General features: G+C 43.5%; 1 protein-coding gene across 1 annotated transcript in view; it reads left to right on the top strand.

The window, feature by feature from the left end:
* PDIA3 (protein disulfide isomerase family A member 3) overlaps window positions 1-19,819 on the top strand; it is a 41,055-nt gene that overhangs the window by 5,594 nt on the left and 15,642 nt on the right. The window contains exons 2-9 of the mRNA XM_068275280.1: window positions 3,754-3,832; window positions 8,575-8,692; window positions 9,216-9,323; window positions 9,988-10,117; window positions 10,212-10,331; window positions 13,639-13,764; window positions 14,366-14,548; window positions 15,795-15,903. Of these exons, the coding sequence (XP_068131381.1) occupies window positions 3,754-3,832; window positions 8,575-8,692; window positions 9,216-9,323; window positions 9,988-10,117; window positions 10,212-10,331; window positions 13,639-13,764; window positions 14,366-14,548; window positions 15,795-15,903 (973 nt within the window). The remainder of the gene's footprint in view (window positions 1-3,753; window positions 3,833-8,574; window positions 8,693-9,215; window positions 9,324-9,987; window positions 10,118-10,211; window positions 10,332-13,638; window positions 13,765-14,365; window positions 14,549-15,794; window positions 15,904-19,819) is intronic.

Here is a 19,819-nt window from a genome sequence, read left to right as displayed (position 1 = left end):
AAGTATGCTTCATTGCCACTTAACCACTTCAGCCTTCAGTCGTTTTCACTTTATGCATCCGAGCAATGTTCACCTCCCATTCATTAGCCTATAACTTTATCACTACTTATCAGAATGAACTGCTCTATATCTTGTTTTTCTGCCACCAATTAGGCTTTCTTTGGGTGGTACATTTTGCTAAGAGCCACTTTACTGTAAATGCATTTTAACAGGAAGAATAAGAGAAAAACGGAAAAACATTATTTCTCAGTTTTCAGACATTCTAGTTTTAAAATAATAAATGCCTCCATAATTAAAACTCACGTATTGTATTTGCCCATATGTCCCAGTTATTACATCGGTAAAATTATGTCCCTATAACAATGTATGGCGACAATATTTTATTTGGAAATGTGCTTTTTTTTCCGTTTTGCATCGATCACTATTTACAAGTTTAAAATAAAAGTATAGAAATATTTCTTCTTTACATTGATATTTAAAAAGTTTAGACACTTAGGTAAATATTTAATTTTTTTTTTGTTGTTGTTTTTTTTGTTGTAGTTTTACTTTTTGGCCACAAGATGGCGGCCATGAGTTTGTTTACATGACGTCACTCTAAGCGTAACATACGCTTAGGGGGAACGCAACGGCCAGAAAAAGCGGAGCTTCTGAGAGAAGCTGTCGCTTTTTCTGCGGGGGAGAGGAATCGGTGATCGTGCGCCATAGCCCGATTCACTGATTCGTGGGCTAACAATCCGCGGCCTGGAGCGCGCGGACGCGCACATGGCCTCCTGGGCGTAGCTAGTACGTCCAGGAGGCCAAAGTAGTTAAAGGAATACTATCGATTTCACATATTTTTTTTTTTTTCAATTGACACAGGAATTGTTTGGGAAGTGCTGCTAAGTAATGGTGTATACATATTAGTAGCAACTTCTGTTTTACTGTTAGCAAAATTCTTTCAAAGTTTACTGACTCCAAAACTGACCGCTGACTGACCCATGAGGAGAGGGGAAATTCCCCTCACACTTGATCAGTTAACTCTGTGTAGCTCTGTGTGTGTGATAAAGAGAGCTCCCAACAGCTGCAGCTCCTGTGTTTCTGACTGAAGTGTCTGGAGAGAGCAGAGGAAATGTAACTTATTTACATTCCTAGTAGTTTGGGTCACCCTGAGCTGCTTGGTTACTTAATTGTCACAGCTTTTCATACTGTTTTTGCTTTCAGAGTTTGATATGTTTGATATTTGCTTTCTGTAGTCTGATATGCAACTCTGGCTGTGCATTGAAGCAGACACCCCTTCTGCAATTGATTTGTCCCAATATAGCTAAATCCTACCCTCAATAAATTACAGTTTTTGCCTCTGATATTTAACATGAAAAGTAGGAAAATGTTTACACAGCTACTTAGACATTATTTGCACACTGTCAATTTAGAACTCTTGGATATCGATAGTATTCCTTTAACGTGCGTTATGCGTTGTCTCAACACACGGTGTTGGAGCACATTGCATTGAATACCGTTGACTGTTACTTAAAGTAGACTCTGAAGTCTCAAAAAAACATCTTTTTATTTAACAAATGTTTCATATGTTAGCCCTAACTAAACCTCCACATTCCCGCCGCTGTACACTATCTAAATTCCCCCCCCCAACTTGCCGGGGGGCAGCTCTTCAGTGAGAGGCAGAGCTTACGAGCCGGAGCTCTGCCTCTCAGCGCGTCTGCTAGCCCGGATCACTGCCTCTCCCCCGCCCCTCTTCCTTCACTGAGAGGGGCGGGGGAGAGGCGGAGAAACGTGCTGACAGACTGGTGTAGAGGCAGAGCTGCAGCTCATAGCCCTGCCTCACACGAAAGTGCACAGGGCAGCAAAATCCACGACCAAGAAAGCCGTGTATTTTGCAGGGGAGAGGGAGGGCGAGTTAGGGGGGGGGGGGTTCGATAGATTACAGCCGCGGGAATGCAGCTGTTTAGTTAGGGTAAACATATTAAAAACATTAGTTATATAAAAAGGTGTTTTTTTTTTTTTGTTTGTTTTTTTTTTTGTTTTTTTGAGACTTCAGTGTCTCTTTAAACTTTCTATTACAGTGCGACTTACTGCATTGAAATGCCTCAGTTACATCTCAGCGGCTCACTGTGGACATAGCCTAAGAACATGTTTACGTTTCCCTTTGTGTTTTCTGTAACGGCAGGAATGCAATGGATTGGGAAAGCGTCGCCACAAGTTACCCACACATTGCGTTGGATGCAATAAAGCGTGCACTCAATGAAAACTATGCTTTGCTTGTACGGTTAATGTGTGCATTTAGCGGTAAAGCAGCAGTGGGACAAGCTGTGTTACAGAGCACCTGTTGCGTTCCTGCCCCTGGGGGGGTGTACTTACCGCAGGAGGGGGGGAGTCTCTGGATCCTAATGAGGCTACCCCTGTCCTCTTCACTTACCCTCTGGGATCCAGATGCTTACCTCAGTAGTTGGAAGTAGGGCTGCTCAAATCTGAATCGGGGAGATACCCGGATAGTTTCAACCTGGAAGGAGGAAGTGTTTGTAGTCATGTGACCGCCGCGTGGGAGGCGCCAGGGACGGATGAAGAAGATGTCAGACAGGAAAGCTTGACCGCCCACCCCGCACAGGTTTACTGGGAGATATCCGGATAGCAACTATCCAGGTATCGCCCGGATTTGGATTTGAGCAGCCCTAGTTGGAAGCCTCTTTATGGTCCAGAGGTTTCTGTTGTAGAATAGGAGGAGCTAGGAAGGCCTCTCAGTGCAGTGTGTGAGGGGAATTGCTGTTGCTGAGGTAACCAACACACCTGCTGTATCGATAGCAGCAGGCTCTGAGGAGGAATTCAGCAGGTGAGAGGAGCACATCACAAATCGTGTATAGCCTGCACTCTGCAATCATGTCTAGCCAGCAGTTCTACATCTGTAGAACTACTATCAAGCACTTCTTAATCTGTGCCAGTTTAGGGATAGATTTGCACTTAACTGTAGTGCAGCTCTAGAAATTCATGCTAAATTGCCGCTATTACCTAGTATTTAAGAAGGTTCTTATCATGCAGAACTGTTCTCCCTGCTGGTTAGAACAGATTAAGAAAAATCTGTCGGTAATGCGTTGATAGATCTCCCCCTTTGTTTTCCTTGATGCTACTGACAGTTTCAATTTTTGTTAGATCTAATTTTGTTTTAGAGCTAAGCAGCTTATAAATTTGTGTTCACATTGCACACATTGTCTTACGTGTGTTCTATTTGCATGCAGTTATTTTATCATCCAAACTTATGCCACAAGGCTTGCATTTTTGCTCTTGAAACCGTGCTTTGGGGTAACGGTCCGTTACGATGATATGGATGAGATGTGTACATGCTTGTACAAGTTCTACTGCCTGTACAGTAACAGGCCTGATGCGTTAAGCTGCTGTAAATTTGCTTTGCTCAGGCAGAGCTGATACTCGCACCAGGGAAGCAGTACGTGTTGCCCTTTTAGTGCAATGCGTATTACTGTTCACGTTGCTGGCAGTGTAACAGGTGCATTAGTACTAGTAAAGCTGCTGCGCACAGTAAATGTACCAGTTTTCTGTATTGCGTTATTACGTAGCATTTTTTTTTCCTTAGTCTTTTCTTGTTGTACTATTTAGCCAAAACTTGCCATATTGCATAATCTTCTTGTGACATGTGGATAGCTTTGACTTTTTTTTTTTTTTTTTTTTTGGTCTTTTTCTTGCACTGAAGAATGTATGGTTGAATTCAGTGTAATGCTAAGACTGTTTCTGTTTTCTCTTGCGGTGTAGGTGTGGACACTGTAAAAAGCTTGCTCCAGAGTATGAAGAGGCTGCTACAAAGCTGAAGGGAACTGTTTCACTGGCAAAGGTGTGGTCTCCTTTTTTACATAAAGGTCATTTTACAGAGTGTCTTGACATTTGAACTCCTCCTCTAAACTAACTCCAGATTCCTTACACTTTTTTTTTTTTCTTCCCCTTTAAAGGTGGCCATACACTTATAGACCCAGTGCACACCAAAACCGCTAGCAGATCGTCAAAACGCTAGCGGTTTTGGGAGCAGAGAGCCGATATTTGCCAGGTGCACACCGAGCGGATTTTGTATGTGATCCGCCATCAGCATCCGCGTGGCTAATGTATCTCTGTGGGCTGGTGCACACCGGCGGTTTGAGGTTTTAAGCAAACCGCAAACGAGCAGCAAGAGGCACATTGCGGCTTGCTAAAAACCTCAAACCGCCGGTGGGCACCAGCCCATAGAGATACATTAGCCACGCGGCTTTTCAAGCGGATGTGGCCGGCGGATACGCCCAGTGTGCACTAGGCCATAGATTTGCAGCAGATTCGACCATCGGCTAGATTTCTGTCAGATGCCCATCAAGTTGAATCTGACAGGAATCTGTTGTGTGCCACACACTAGGAATAGATTTCAGAATGCAATCTATTCGAAATCTGTCTAAAGGCAGTTTTGGACCATTAGATCCAATGCAACTCTATGGGCTATGGGTCCAGCATCAGATCAAATCCATTGAAATTGGCCACAAATCGATCGATAGGTTTGAAAGAATCGATTTCTGACCGATGGCTGAAATCAGCCAGTGTATGGGCCTCTAAAGAGGCTATTTTTATCTGTTTTAAGATTTCAGTGCATTAGATATTGTATTGTATTCCTACGGTGGCATCTAAAATTAATATGAACCACCTGACCACTCATAAAAATGATTACTGGGTATTTCAAGGGATAGTCAATTTTTTCTTATTAGCACAGAAAGCCATACTGTTTGTTTTGCCTATGCTGTGCTATTTGGAATGTAACGTAGTGATTAGGCATGAAAGGTAAATCGAATTTAAACCAAAATCGCGATCGCCAAGATCACAATTTTGGAATTATCAAAGCTGCAATTATCGCGTTCACTTCATTTCCACATGGGGGAAGTTTGAAGAAGCAGCTTCAAACTTCCCCAAAGTCCCGACGCGTGCGGCCCGCAGCGTTGGACATACCTTCTGCACAAGTTGAAACGCTGTCCTTCCTCTATCGCCATATGCTGGCTCTTGTGCTTGGCAAAACTCCGGGTTCCTGTATGTCACATGATATACAGGAAGTATTCCGTGCATTAGACTGCAGGAGGCGACGTGGATAGACTGGCATCGCTGGACTCGTGCTTGAACCTATGTCCAGAACTGATGCAGCTTGGAGGACAGAGGAGGTACAGAGACACAGAGTGGGCACAAAGACAGAGCGGGCACAGACACAAAGGGAGCAAGACAAAGACCCAGAGGAGGCAAAGGGGGGCACAAGGAGAGACAGAGGGGGAATAAGCAGGCAATGAGCAGGAACAGAGCTTGATTTGAAGGAAATCGTGAATCGAAATAGCAATTTCAGACAAATTGCTAAAAAATTTTTTTTCCTAAAATCGTTCAGGCCTAGTAGTGATATATCTTGATCTGGCGCATGCTCATGTTAATGTGTATTTGCAATGCACAAGGTTTTGTACATTGCATGCTAACCGTGTTTTTGAAATATTTTCTGTTAGCTGGTATTGAACACCCAGCAGCTGTAAAAGCTTATATGATTTTGTGATGCACAAAAGGAGAAATAAAAATGAGGCTAGTAAAGCACACTTCCACTACAAAATGAGTGATTTGATGCCATATCAGTGCAATTTTGCAGTGATTTTCATTGGATGCTGGAAACGCAGAGAAAATGCAGTCTGTAGGACTTTTTCAATCAGGCAAAATCGCATCGCTACCAAATCCCAGCAAAATCATATAGTTGTGGAAACTGGACCTTAATTCCATGAGGCCACACCTGGAATAGTTAGAGAGCCCAATCAGCTGGAGGGAAGGGACACAGGCGGGGTGCGAGCTGTATGCCAAAATCATCAATAAGAAAAACCATAAAAGGCTTGAACTACTTCAGTTGTAGTGTAATGAATCTAAAATATATGAAAGTCTAATGTTTATCAGTACATTACAGAAAATAATGAACTTTATCACAATATGCTAATTTTTTTAGAAGATCCTGTGGGGGAGCGGCGGTAAATGGCAGCACATAGGTAAACAGCATGCTAGTGACAACCTGCATGCATGTTTTATTACGGGGCACAGCAGAGTGCTTGGGTGGGCCTGGGGGAGCACTGTACAGTAACCTAGGCTGGTGATGGTATGCACAACCAGCCTCTGTGCCCTACTAACATTCTTAAATCCCACCTTGGGTTCTCTTTAAAGTGTACCTGAGACAAATCAAGAAGATCTATGTGGCTTCCTCCAGCCCCCTTCAGGGTGTTGGCTCCCTTGCTGTCTCTCTGGGTCGCTCAGCTCCACTGCTGGCTATGCCGGCATATTAGTTCATTAGCAACTGCATTCCCTGTCGCACTCTGCGCCTGTAAAGTACTGCTGTGCAGGCGGCTCCCGGCCATGGTGCAATTGAACTAAGCTACCAGGACAGCCAGCGGTGGATCATAGCAGCCTGGGGAGACAGCGTGGGAGCCCACGGCCTGAAGGAGGGCTGGAACCCACCAGATTGCTTTTTTTTTTTTTTGAGCGATTAGGGAGTGCTTTAAAATGCTGTCGATTTTTTCCCTAAATGCTCTGCCATTGTAAGCCTTCACACACTACCGAATAAGTGAAGTACCAGGGAAACAAAATCACACACTTCCGTCCAGAAGGACATTACCCTATAGGTACAAATGGTAAAAATTATAATTTTACTGTATCACGAAAAGTTTTAAAATGAGAGGTATTCGGTTTCAGAATCCCTCACTGTGTAGCCTTCAGATATGTATCTGTTGTCAGAGTGTGGGGGTCTTTGCTGATCCCCCTTATCCCATAGCAAAAAGTCTCATGGGAAGGTGTAGCTATCCCACACTGCTATGACCACTGACCACACAGTGTGTCTGTGTCGCTCGGGGACAGTGGAGATAACCTGATCTAGGATATAGCTGATCTGGCTCAACCACCAACTGTCAAGTCCCCTCACACACTGACCCAATGACGGGTGGGTATATACAAACATAGAGTGCTAAGTGCTGTACATAGACTTTAACATGTGCATGTTTCACCAAAAGGCTTCATCAGAAAGCGTGCTGTACATATATTACATAGCCTACACCAATTATTTACATATATTACAAAATACCCCCCATCATCATATAAGCCCCAGTCAGAGCTGAAGTGCCCTGTCAGGCAAAGCCGTATATATAGATAGGGAGGGAAATAGGGGAGGCGTAATGAGGTGTGTCACATTTTACCTATTATTAGCATTATACAGGTTACAGGGCAGGTGCCTTGTTCATATATCTTACCTCATTGAGGTCTCAATGTGTCCGTATTAAGGGATGGGAACCATCATTAGGATAGCATGATAACTCCCCCTCAAGTCCGTGGGCTTGGCCATCTCTCTGTGACCCACGTTAGGGGGAGGGGGGGGGGGGGGGGCGCAGGATGCTGTTCGCCGGTAGGTTGCAGCCAAAACTTCAAACCCTGGGCGAATCTAACGGTCAGCTAATGGTGCAGCCAGCGCTGTAGCGGTGACGTCACTTCCGCCCACACGCGCGTATGCTTCCTGTCCTGCGGTGATCTGGGACGCATCTTGCGTTCCAGGTCTCCCTCTAGAGGCATTAGGTTCCTCCTCTGTCCCGGCTGCATCACTGTTAAAGACACGCCCCCTCCATTCAAGGAGAGGTGAATCTCTGTTTATGGTTGCGTAGCAACCTCTCAAATGTATAAACATCCGCGCATATCAATGGTGCAGATGCTCTTAGGCTCGCATAGTCCTGCATCTGGACCCTTTACCTAGCCCACTGTTGTGCACTTATATACGTAGGTATCCCTCATATGCATCTATAAGTGTAGGTGCAACGTGGATAATGCGCAGATGTTAGTTTGTATCTGTATTCGCTAGTATACAGATACCAGCGAATACACAATGTGATCACAACCCCTATGCAGTATAAACAAACACGCACGTATTTTGTATATGACATGCAAGGATCCGACCACAATAGTGTGTGGTCAGTGGTCATAGCAGTGTGGGATAGCTACACCTTCCCATGAGACTTTTTGCTATGGGATAAGGGGGATCAGCAAAGACCCCCACACTCTGACAACAGATACATATCTGAAGGCTACACAGTGAGGGATTCTGAAACCGAATACCTCTCATTTTAAAACTTTTCGTGATACAGTAAAATTATAATTTTTACCATTTGTACCTATAGGGTAATGTCCATTGTAAGCCTTCCACAGGAGTGATTGCAATTAGAAAAATGGCAATAGCAGGACATGCAGCATTTTGGGAGCGTTTTCACTCCATATTTCAAGGAGATTCATGAGATTTTAGGGAGCTCCTAAATTAAGGCATGGAAGGTCTCACAGATTTTGCAAATTCATGAGCTATACGGAAACAGCCTCCAACTTTTTTTTTTTTTTCTTGAATATGCTATTTTTCTTAGAATTGTGCTGTTTTCTTAGTAGTGGTCTATTTTTACTTTGAGTATGTTATTACAACCTTGTTTTGTTTAAAGGGGATTATGCTAGAAGATCACATTTTGCCATTAAATACATCATTTTTAAATGTCCTGTGAAAATAAAATATAGTTTCAATGTCTTGTTTAGGTTGACTGTACAGCAAACTCCGAGACTTGCAACAAATATGGTGTCAGTGGATACCCCACACTTAAGGTTTTCAGGGATGGAGAAGAGTCTGGTGCTTATGATGGGCCTAGGAATGCAGGTATGAAACATCTTTTTTTTTGAAGACCTGTAGGATTGAATCTGCTTCATGTTGGAACGATTTCTCTTGTACTGAACTCCACATAAAAAATATGGCATGTTGCATAGGTCTGTTAATAGTGTGTGGGTGTGGGTGTGTGTGGTGTGTGTAAGTGAGAAGTGTTGTTGGGAAATTTGGGCACACCATACACTGCCATAGGCCATAATGTGAATTACTGCTATAACAGCACACAGACATTATTTGGGCACTCTCAAAGTCCTTGGTGGTCTGGAGGGGGAATTAAAATTAACCATTTTGCAGGAGCAGGGTGAGCCTTTTTTGGCTTTGCCCTGCCCCCAAATTTCCCAGTGTCATTTTGCATGTATGTGTTTTTTTTATGTGGTTGTCAGCTGGCATCACTTGACTTGCAGCCAACCAAGCACGTTGGAGACTCATGGGAATGATGAAAATAATGCAGCATGAAAAAATGCATATTTGGGAAACATTTTAGAAATTCCATATTCAACATAGGTTTTCTTCCTAGATGGCATCGTCAGTACCATGAAGAAGCAGGCTGGGCCTGCATCAGTGACTCTCCGTTCTGTGGAAGAATTTGAGAAATTCATAGCTGACTCTGAAGCGTCTGTGCTAGGTGAGTTAATAGTAGAAGGAAAAAGTCCAATAGCTCAAGTACTATATATTCGCACCAGGGAGTCAGCCAGTCAGCATCAGGATCCAGCAGGGTGCATAATTTAACCATGCAAAATAGAAGGGAAGACTGGTTCTCGACCTGGATTTGTGCAAATTATAGCAAAAGCTTTTTATTAGACCATAGCAGCAAGAAACGCAACGTTTCGGCACAAGGCCTTTATCAAGTGTTAATAAATAGAACTAGTGCTCACATATAAAGACTCACAGAATAAAACCACACCACTATAGGGTGGACACAAACTTAATGGAGACAGAGCGACCAATTTAAAGTGACAGTACTTAAATAGCTGCTAGGTGAGTTCATACCCAACACTGTTTAGGGCCCGTTTTCACTAGTGCGGAAATCGGGCCAAATCTGCAGAGTTTCCCGCAGAGGGGATGATGCGGCAGCCGTCTGAATCGTTTGCCATAGCGATTCGGACAACATTGCAGCATTTTTCGGCATGAGTGCCAGCGAATCCCATAGCCGGGGAAGTGCCGTCACGCGTCTCGTAGGATGCGCAGCGGCTAGTGGAAATGGGCCCTTAATGTCTTGCTAGAACATTCTTGCTTTTTACTTTGCGGAGTGTGTGAAATAATATTGTGAAATGTCCATCCTGGCATAGGCTTCTTCCGTGACCTATATAGCGAGCCTCATACGGAGTTCCTGAAAGCTGCCAACACACTGAGGGAGAAATACCGGTTTGCTCACACTGATGTAAATCAACTAGTGGATCAGTATGACAATAATGGAGAGTAAGTGTCTTGCATACAAAGTGTGTAGAAAGTTCTAAGGTGGGGAAAAATGCGGTTTCTATAAAGCTTTCCACTTCTGCCTATCTTTCCCTAGGGGAGTTGTACTGTTCCGCCCACCCCGTCTTGCAAACAAGTTTGAAGAGAGCACTGTTACCTTCCCTGCAGATGAGAAAATCACATCACACAAAATCAAGAAATTTATTCAGGATAACCTGTAAGTAACTTTAACCTATTAACATTACTGTATTGGTATCTGATGTACCGAGTTACTGGCTCCCAGTGCGGAACTGGTCTTTCTGTGACTTGGTGGTTGTTTTAATGCTCCTGTCCAGTTAACTTGTTTACCTCGTCACCCATCAGCGTAATAAAAGAATAAATGTTTTCATTCTCTTAACCAGACCTCTTGACAGTACCTGGGTGCTTGCCACTACTAGCTGTAGTGTGAGAAGACACAAATAAAACAGGACAGTATACACAAACTCTCCTGCTGTACTTCTGTATGTATTCTCTGCTTGAGACTCCAATGAGCATGCATTCAAGGACATTCGAGGTGAAAATAAACTGAGAAAAACATTTGCATCTGTCCTCCTTCTCCTAAAAATGACTTAAGCTATCGCACAGTTTATTTTATATTTAAATCTAGTTTTTACTGCTTCATATCTCTGTTGAATGACACACTCATTGAAGTATGCCAGAGCTCAAATCAATTATTGACCCTTTTCATCTCTTTCCTGTTCTCAGAAGCCATTTACTAACTTGAAAGAGTTTTATGACTAATTACTTATCAGTGAGGGTTACAATATAGTCCCAACCCAGACAGAAACTGTCACTTGCATGCCTGATTAACTTTCAGGCAAAGAAAAAAAGGAACGCAGCCTAGTTATTTGAGTGCCAGGCACTGGCACTCATGTCACATGTCAACTCGGTTGTCCTTTAAAGTGAACCTGAGGAGAAAAACAATTATATTTATCCTTCTACTCCTAAGTATCTATCTCATGGTTTTCTTTGCATTGAACATTCACAAAGCAGGTTGAATGCTTTACTGTCTCTAGTCAGTGGTGGCCTATTAAGTGTCCCGAAGTTAGAAAAATGTCAATAGTTCATGTAATTTCTCCCTGCCCTTCAAAAATTATTAGCTGATCAGTGATGTTTACTATATTCCTGTCAAGACAGAAGCTGTTCTGTTGCTGCCTAGAGATGAACTCTCAGGCAGCAAAATGAAACGAGTAAAACTGCTCCCCCTTTTTTTTTTTTTTTTTTTTTTTTTTTTTTTTAACCCTGTGTGCGCATTGTGCTGGTCTCCCGTCTAACCTTTTGCTGATATGCTATGCACTACCTGCAGTGCCAAGTACCTCATATCAATTTTAGTTTAAAGGGAACTAAGCACATTCTTTCACTGGAATTTCTCCTGGCATAGAAGCTGCCATGTTCCCCTTTCTCAGTCCTTATTTATACAAATCAGATTGTGCTATCTTGACACATTGACATACACAATGTCTTTGACGAAACCAACTAATTACCCACCCCCTCTGTTGATAAAAAGGTATTGTTTACTTCTTGGTAATAACCTCAATAAAACAATTGGCTTCCTGAAATCTCTGCGGCCAGGGATGGACAGGCAGGCCTGCTAAAGTAGGCTAATAAAACTACTTTAAATGTAAAATGCAAGTTTATTTTAATAATGAAACCTATTGTTGGCATGCATTTTTCATGTGTTATAGAGATGGCCTGAGTGCTAAAAAAAAGGTGCTCTGTTCATGTTTAACCACTTAAAGAGAATCTGTACTCTAATATTCTTACAATAAAAAGCATACCATTCTATTCATTATTTTCTCCTGTGCCCCTCTGTGCTGTTTCTGCCACTCTCTGCTGCAATCCTGGCTTGTAATTAACAGTTTTAGGCAGTGTTTACAAACAAACTAACCAGCTTCTAATAGGCTCAGCTAAGCATAGTGTGTGAGTCATTCATAGTATGCAGGGGGCCTGCAGAGGGTGTGTATCGCTTCTACCAATCACAAGCAGCCCTGCACATTCCACACAATCAAGCTTTAGCCCGACAAACAGGACAGAGGAAAGATACATTGATTTATTACAGAGACAGTGCAGTTGGGAAAGACTGCAGTAAACCAGAGCAGATTAGAACAGGCATAGGAACTTATAGGATCGAAGAACTAAGGCTGAAAAATTTGTTACAGAGTCTCTTTAAGGAGCCGCTGCAGGGCCGTATAACTCTGCACACAAATGATTTCTGCCCACCAACAGAGCTCTCTGTTGGTGGGTGAGGATCGCTCCCAGGATTTTTTGATTTGTTTTTTTCCCCTAGCCAGCCTATGACCACAATCGGTTGTCATAGGTTCAGCCAATAAGAGCTGGTTGCTCTTGTCACAAGGCTGTCCCGCGTACAGTGCTGCCATAGATCGCAGTGCTGTACTATGTAAATAAGTCTCCTAGTGGTGATCGCCGCTGGGAGGCTGATGACGGAGCGGAGATGCACACACAATCTCCTGCAAAACACACTCACAGGACATTACCCCAATTGGCGTTAGGCGGTCCTGGGGCTACGGCCACGCCCATCGGTGTGATGCGGTCGGCTAGTGGTTAAAAAGGAGTGTTTTAGCAGCTGGCATATATTTGACGAAGACCCCTGGCCTCCCCATAAGTTGTAGATATGGGGTGTGTATAGTGTTGCCAATTTTTTTTTTTTTTATTTATTTTTTTTTTTTTTGTAGACCGTTGTCTCTTAGGGCCCTTTTCCACTAGCAGTCGCTAGCGTTCAGCATGAACGCTAGCGATTGCTGAATCGCAATTACCGGCGATTCCCCGACGTTTGCGGCCGCGATTTTGCTATGCACTGCATAGCAAAATCGCGGCAAATATCGCTCCGCTTCGCGTTCCCGTAAAAAAACTAATCGCTGTAGTGGAAATGACCTACCGCGATTCCTATGTTAAAAAGCAAACCGTATCGATTGTAAAATCGCTAGCGGTTTGCGTCTTTGCGATTCAGCCAGCGCAAACGCGCTGGTGGAAAAGGGCCCTATAAGTGAATGTCCAAGGTATTTAAAAAAAAAAATCCACTTACCTGGAGCTTTCTCCAACCGGTGGCAGCAGTCATGTGCCCACGCCGCAGCTCCGGAGGCTCCCGGTCTTCTCCCCTGGGTTGGAGTCTTCTGCGCTCCACCGTGCGGGTCACGTGGTCCGGCTGACGTCGTCAGGATAATACTGTGCCTGTGGATTTTTTTTTTTTTTTTTTTTTTTTTTTAATTACCTTGGATGTTTTCTTTAAGCCAGTGAAAGCCTTTCATCCTAAACAGGTCATTTGGCAGAGAATGACGGCCAGAATCCACATATGGCAGAGAGGTGCACATCTTTTGTACTGTAGAATATATGAAGATTCATCTCCTCGGAATGATATTACACTATGCATCATCAGTACACCATGATTTTGTAAATGACACGCTGTGTAATGTAATATGTTAGCTCTTTATAAATACAATAAATGACTTTTATGGTTTTTGTTGTAGATTTGGAATCTGCCCTCATATGACGGAAGACAACAGAGAACTGATCCAGGGAAAAGACCTTCTAGTGGCCTATTTTGATTTGGACTATGATAAGAACCCCAAGGGCTCAAACTACTGGAGGAACAGGTAAGCTGCTTCCACTTGGTCTCATTGTGCAGAATACGTGCAGTTCATAACTTAATATGGCATTGGTACCATTTGAGTTAACTAAAATATTTACATGAAGGCATGTCTTGTATTTTATTGCAGACAGGAAACTAATTTGAAGGTGGGATTTTAGCTCCTAACTGTTCTGCTCATCTTATAGTTTCAATGTTTGGTGCACACATAAAAGGGATGGCAGCTCACATCTATGATCCGATGCTAAATCTGCAGTCTTTCCATCTCGTTAGCAGCTAAAATACACCCGCAAAAAAATAAAGCGAACACTTAAACACAATGTAACTCGAGTCATTCACACTTCTGTGAAATCAAACTGTCCACTGATTGATAATCAATTTCACATGCAGTTGCTCAAATGGAATAGAAAATAGATGGAAATTTATAGGCAATTTGCAAGACATCCCCAATAATGGAGTTGTTCTGCGGGTGGTGACCACAGACCACTTCTCAGTTCCTATGCTTTTGCATTTATTTTTAATCAGTGGTGAGGGGGTGGCCATGTGTACTGTCATGGAGCTTGGTAAATTTCTCCATGTGATATTGACCAGATTTCTTTTTCCTCCAGAGTAATGATGATTGCCAAGAAGTTCCTGGATGCTGGACACAAGCTCAACTTTGCCGTTGCTAACCGTAAATCCTTTGCACATGAGGTGACGGAGTTTGGCTTGGACTCAAGTGCTGGTGACATCCCTGTTGTTGGAATCAAGACTGCCAAGGGGGAGAAATTCGTCATGCAGGAGGAGTTCTCGTAAGTGAAGTCTCTCCGCTTCTCATTCATCATGTACACAGAAATCTGCTTGAGCTTTTTGGGAATTACAGCACACAGGCTTGGATGCACCTGATGCAATGTATAAATACAACCCTGTGTTCTCCCCTCCCCCCCCCCCCCCCCCCCTTCGCAGAATTGCCTGAAACATGTTCTAACGTGCATGTTTGCCTAAGAGACTGCTGGGAATATCCCAGCCATTCCCTTGGGAGATCAGCCACACATGCTGCTCTTGTAATGAAGCTATAGAATCCATAACATCTCGAAATCAATCAAACTGCATCTTAAAGTTGGAATCAGTGTCTCCTAACTTTCCATAATGTAGGTTTCTACACAACTTTAACTGCTAAATATTCCACAAATAGCAGCCTTGGTGTTGAATTTTTAGTGCATAACAGATTTTTTTTTATTTTTTTTTGGAGTTCTGATTATGATGAAGGGCAAACGCTACTGATATCTGCAAAACGTGTATTGTCATTGGCGTTGCAAACTGTGCTGCTGCAGATGTGGGTTAACCCATAGCACAGCATGGGCAGTGAGTTGGTCATCCACTGTGCTTTGTGTGAAGGGGGATCATGTTGTCCTTTAGGGCCGGTTCACACGGACGGCAGGCGGCGTTGGGGCGGCCAGGAAGTCGCGGCGTCCTGTGACGTCCCGTTCGGTGGCGGCGGTACAGAGATCGTCGCGATCGGCGTTTCTCGTCCCCGCAGGGGGACATGAAGCCACGCCGGCTAGCCGTCCCTGGACGTTGCATGCGGCTTCTAGGGACGGCCGAAACTATGCGTTAAATCGGGATCAGAACGCCGCGTTTATGCAATCGACGGTAACCGCGTAATGCTAAACGCTCCTATTCACTTGAATGGGAGAGTTTAGCCGATGGGTCCCGAACGCTTGACGGTAGACGCCGCCAAGCGTCCGTGTGAACCGGCCCTAAAGCTGCTGAAGAATTGGGGGGTGTGGGGTTTTTTTTTTTTTTTTTTTTTTTTTTTTATTTGCTTGTTTTGTTTCCTCCTGGATGCAGTAGGTAGAAGCCCCAGGTAAGTTTAACTCCTTTAAGGTTACAGTACACCTTCAGGTGTGCTGTTTCTGTACAACTGTTTAATCACAACCCTTTTTGCAAATCGGAGCAAGATTTGCTGAACTAACAGTTGTTCCTCTCACTTTTTGTTGAGTAGAGCTGGCTTTGTTTTGCTTTGTCTCTGAATACTGTTTCCATCTTCCTCATTAGTCGTGACGGCAAAGCATTGGAACGCTTCCTGCAAGATTACTTTGATGGTAAACTGAAAAGATACATGAAGTCTGAGCCAATTCCTCAAACCAATGATGGTCCAGTGAAGGTAAGGGCAATGCAAGAAGTCTGAGCAAAGTTTGGAGTGTACCTGTTCACATATAACTGTGTAAATCCATTCCAGTTACAAATGGACCTATGTTCAAATTCTGTGAAGCCAAGCAAATTTATAAAACTATTACACATTGCCTTTTCATTGACTTTAATGTGTATGGAGGAAAGCCTGGGCTTGAGGTTTGCATGTCACTTAACCTCTTTTAATTATTTTTTTTTAATCATGTAGCTAGCCTAGCGCTAGCTATATGATAGCCGCTGTGCAGCGGCATCCCCCCACCCCCTCCGATCGCCTCCGGCAGTCAAAGCAAACCGGAAATCCCGTTCAGAACGGGATTTCCTATTTGGCTTCCCCCATCGCCATGGCGATGATCGGGATGACGTCATCGACGTCGTGACGTCAGAGGGAGTTCCGATCCATCCCTCAGCGCTGCCTGGCACTGATTGGCCAGGCTGCGCACGGGGTCTTGGGGGGGGGGGGGCCACGGCGGGTAGCGGCGAATCAGCGCGGAGCGGCAGCGATCGGTATATACACGAGCTAGCAAAGTGCTAGCTGCGTGCAACAAAAAAAAATTATGCAAATCTGCCCATCAGGGCCTGAGAAATCCTCTGTGGCGGCTTACCCCGAGCTCAGCTCGGGATTATCCCCCAGAGGGTTAATTATTACACAGACCACTGTCAGGCTAGGATACAGGTGGTGAATTCTAGTCATTGAGGGTCATATCTATGCCAGTGTTTAGGATGGACTGAGAAATGTAGACATGCTCTACTTGATGGACCTCACCTTTCCTGATTCAGTCCCATCAATTAGTTTGAACTGTGCCAAAAATGTGTGAGAACCTCGGCCCATGTGGGACTGGCGTTCGACACCTGTGGGCTAGGAGCACACTAGGCGCCACAGAAAACTGTTTTTCATGCATTTTCCAGATAGTGCGTGTTTTGTTTTGCTTGTATTTTCCCCATGTATAAAGACGCAGAGACGTTTCCATTGAGCTACATTATTGTTAAATGCATTTTTGACAATTGTGCAGCAAGTTGTGCGGTTTGAAAAATGCACATTGTAAAACATGCGATTTTTTTTTTTAATTTTTTTTTTTTTTTTTCCCCCCACCCACGCTGCTTTATAGTAGCCTGCTTTTGAAAATAGCATTTGCATGTCTTGTGAGGCGGTTGCCAATTTCTGGGGATTTTCCAGACCTGGTGTGGGAGAGTGAAGTTTAAAAATTCCCAGGTGCTTTCTATGGTGGATTAAGTCTCAAGCCCTTTAGAAGCTGCCCTTTATTACAAAGCTAACTATATGGATATGGCATGAAAAGGTTTGACCATCTTGTTCTAGAAGAGTAAATGACAAGGAGTAACTTACAGTCTGTATTCCTTAGTAGTTTTACCATTTCAAAAATTTTCTTTCTATAAAAATGGAAATAAGTGTGTTGAATTGATCTCAGTTTTCCCAATCTTAATGCAAAATGAAATGCATTATGGCTCATTTCACATTATGCATTGTGAAATACAATGGCCTCAATTCACTAAGATCATGCTGGAGATGAGGCAAGAGAAAACTTACCTCCACACAGTGAGAGAGTTATCTTATCTCTTCACTCAAAGAGAACCCGAGGCGAGGTTCTAACAATGAAATCCCCATACAGAGGCTGGGTCTGCCTAAAGAGCCCAGCCTCTGTTGCTATTTAGATTCCCCCTAAGGACCCCCCCCCGACCACCCCCGCACTCAGCAAGACCCCATTATTCACAGCCGCGCTGTGCGGCTGTGTTTACTTTTGTAACGTCAGTCTCCACTCTCCCCCACCTCCTGCAGTGCTCCGGTCCCCGCCCGCGTCCCTTCCCTCCAATTAGCGTGGAGGGAAGGGGCGGGGACCGGAGCGATGCAGGAGGCAGGGGAGAGCGGAGACTGGCATTACAAAGGTAAACTCAGCCGCTGCTGACACGCTCAGTGTCGGCAGCGCGGCTGTGAATAATGGGGTCTCGCTGAGCGCAGGGGGGGCTTAGGGGGAATCTAAATGGCAACAGAGGCTGGGCTCTTTAGGCAGACCCAGCCTCTGTATGGGGATTTCATTGTTAGAACCTCACCTCGGGTTCTCTTTAACCACTTCAGGACCACAGTCTTTTCGCCCCTTAAGGACCAGAGCCTTTTTCTCCATTCAGACCACTGCAGCTTTCACGGTTTATTGCTCGCTCATACAACCTACCACCTAAATGAATTTTACCTCCTTTTCTTTTTACTAATAAAGCTTTCTTTTGCTGCTATTTGATTGCTCCTGCGATTTTTACTTTTTATTATATTCATCAAAAAAGACATGAATTTTGGCAAAAAGATTTTTTTTCACTTTCTGTGCTGACATTTTTCAAATAAAGTAAAATTTCTGTATACATACAGCGCGAAAAATGTGGACAAACATGTTTTGGATAAAAAAAAACCCATTCAGTGTATATTTATTGGTTTGGGTAAAAGTTATAGCGTTTACAAACTATGGTGCAAAAAGTGAATTTTCCCATTTTCAAGCATCTATGACTTTTCTGACCCCCTGTCATGTTTCATGAGGGGCTAGAATTCCAGGATAGTATAAATACCCCCCAAATGACCCCATTTTGGAAAGAAGACATCCCAAAGTATTCACTGAGAGGCATAGTGAGTTCATAGAAGATATTTTTTGTCACAAGTAAGCGGAAAATGACATTTTGTGACAAAAAAATAAAAAAAAGTTTCCATTTCTTCTAACTTGCGACAAAAAAAAATGAAATCTGCCACGGACTCACCATGCCCCTCTCTGAATACCTTGAAGGGTCTACTTTTCAAAATGGGGTCATTTGTGGGGTGTGTTAACTGTCCTGACATTTTGGGGGTGCTAAATTGTAAGCACCCCTGTAAAGCCTAAAGGTGCTCATTGGACTTTGGACCCCTTAGCGCAGTTAGGCTGCAAAAAAGTGCCACACATGTGGTATTGCCGTACTCAGGAGAAGTAGTATAATGTGTTTTGGGGTGTATTTTTACACATACCCATGCTGGGTGGGAGAAATATCTCTGTAAATGACAATTTTTTAATTTTTTTTTACACACAATTGTCCATTTACAGAGTTATTTCTCCCACCCAGCATGGGTATGTGTAAAAATACACCACAAAACACATTATACTACTTCTCCCGAGTACGGCGATACCACATGTGTGGCACTTTTTTGCACCCTAACTGCGCTAAAGGGCCCAAAGTCCAATGAGTACCTTTAGGATTTCACAGGTCATTTTGCGACATTTGGTTTCAAGACTACTCCTCACGGTTTAGGGCCCCTAAAATGCCAGGGCAGTATAGGAACCCCACAAATGACCCCATTTTAGAAAGAAGACACCCCAAGGTATTCCGTTAGGAGTATGGTGAGTTCATAGAAGATTTTATTTTTTGTCACAAGTTAGCGGAACATGACACTTTGTGGAAAAAAACAATTAAAATCAATTTCCGCTAACTTGTGACAAAAAAATAAAATCTTCTATGAATTCCCCATACTCCTAACTGAATACCTTGGGGTGTCTTCTTTCTAAAATGGGGTCATTTGTGGGGTTCCTATACTGCCCTGGCATTTTAGGGGCCCTAAACCGTGAGGAGTAGTCTGGAAATCAAATTCCGCAAAATGACCTGTGAAATCCTAAAGGTACTCATTGGACTTTGGGCCCTTTAGCGCAGTTAGGGTGCAAAAAAGTGCCACACATGTGGTATTGCCGTACTCGGGAGAAGTAGTATAATGTGTTTTGGGGTGTATTTTTACACATACCCATGCTGGGTGGGAGAAATAACTGTAAATGGACAATCGCGTGTAAAAAAATCAAAAGATTGTCATTTACAGAGGTATTTCTCCCACCCAGCATGGGTATGTGTAAAAATACACCCCAAAACACATTATACTA

The sequence above is a fragment of the Hyperolius riggenbachi genome, chromosome 3 (assembly GCF_040937935.1).
Source record: "Hyperolius riggenbachi isolate aHypRig1 chromosome 3, aHypRig1.pri, whole genome shotgun sequence".
NCBI classification, from domain to species: domain Eukaryota; kingdom Metazoa; phylum Chordata; class Amphibia; order Anura; family Hyperoliidae; genus Hyperolius; species Hyperolius riggenbachi.
The sequence above is the reverse complement of the archived record's forward strand: the minus strand, read 5'-3'. Positions and strand labels throughout refer to the sequence as shown.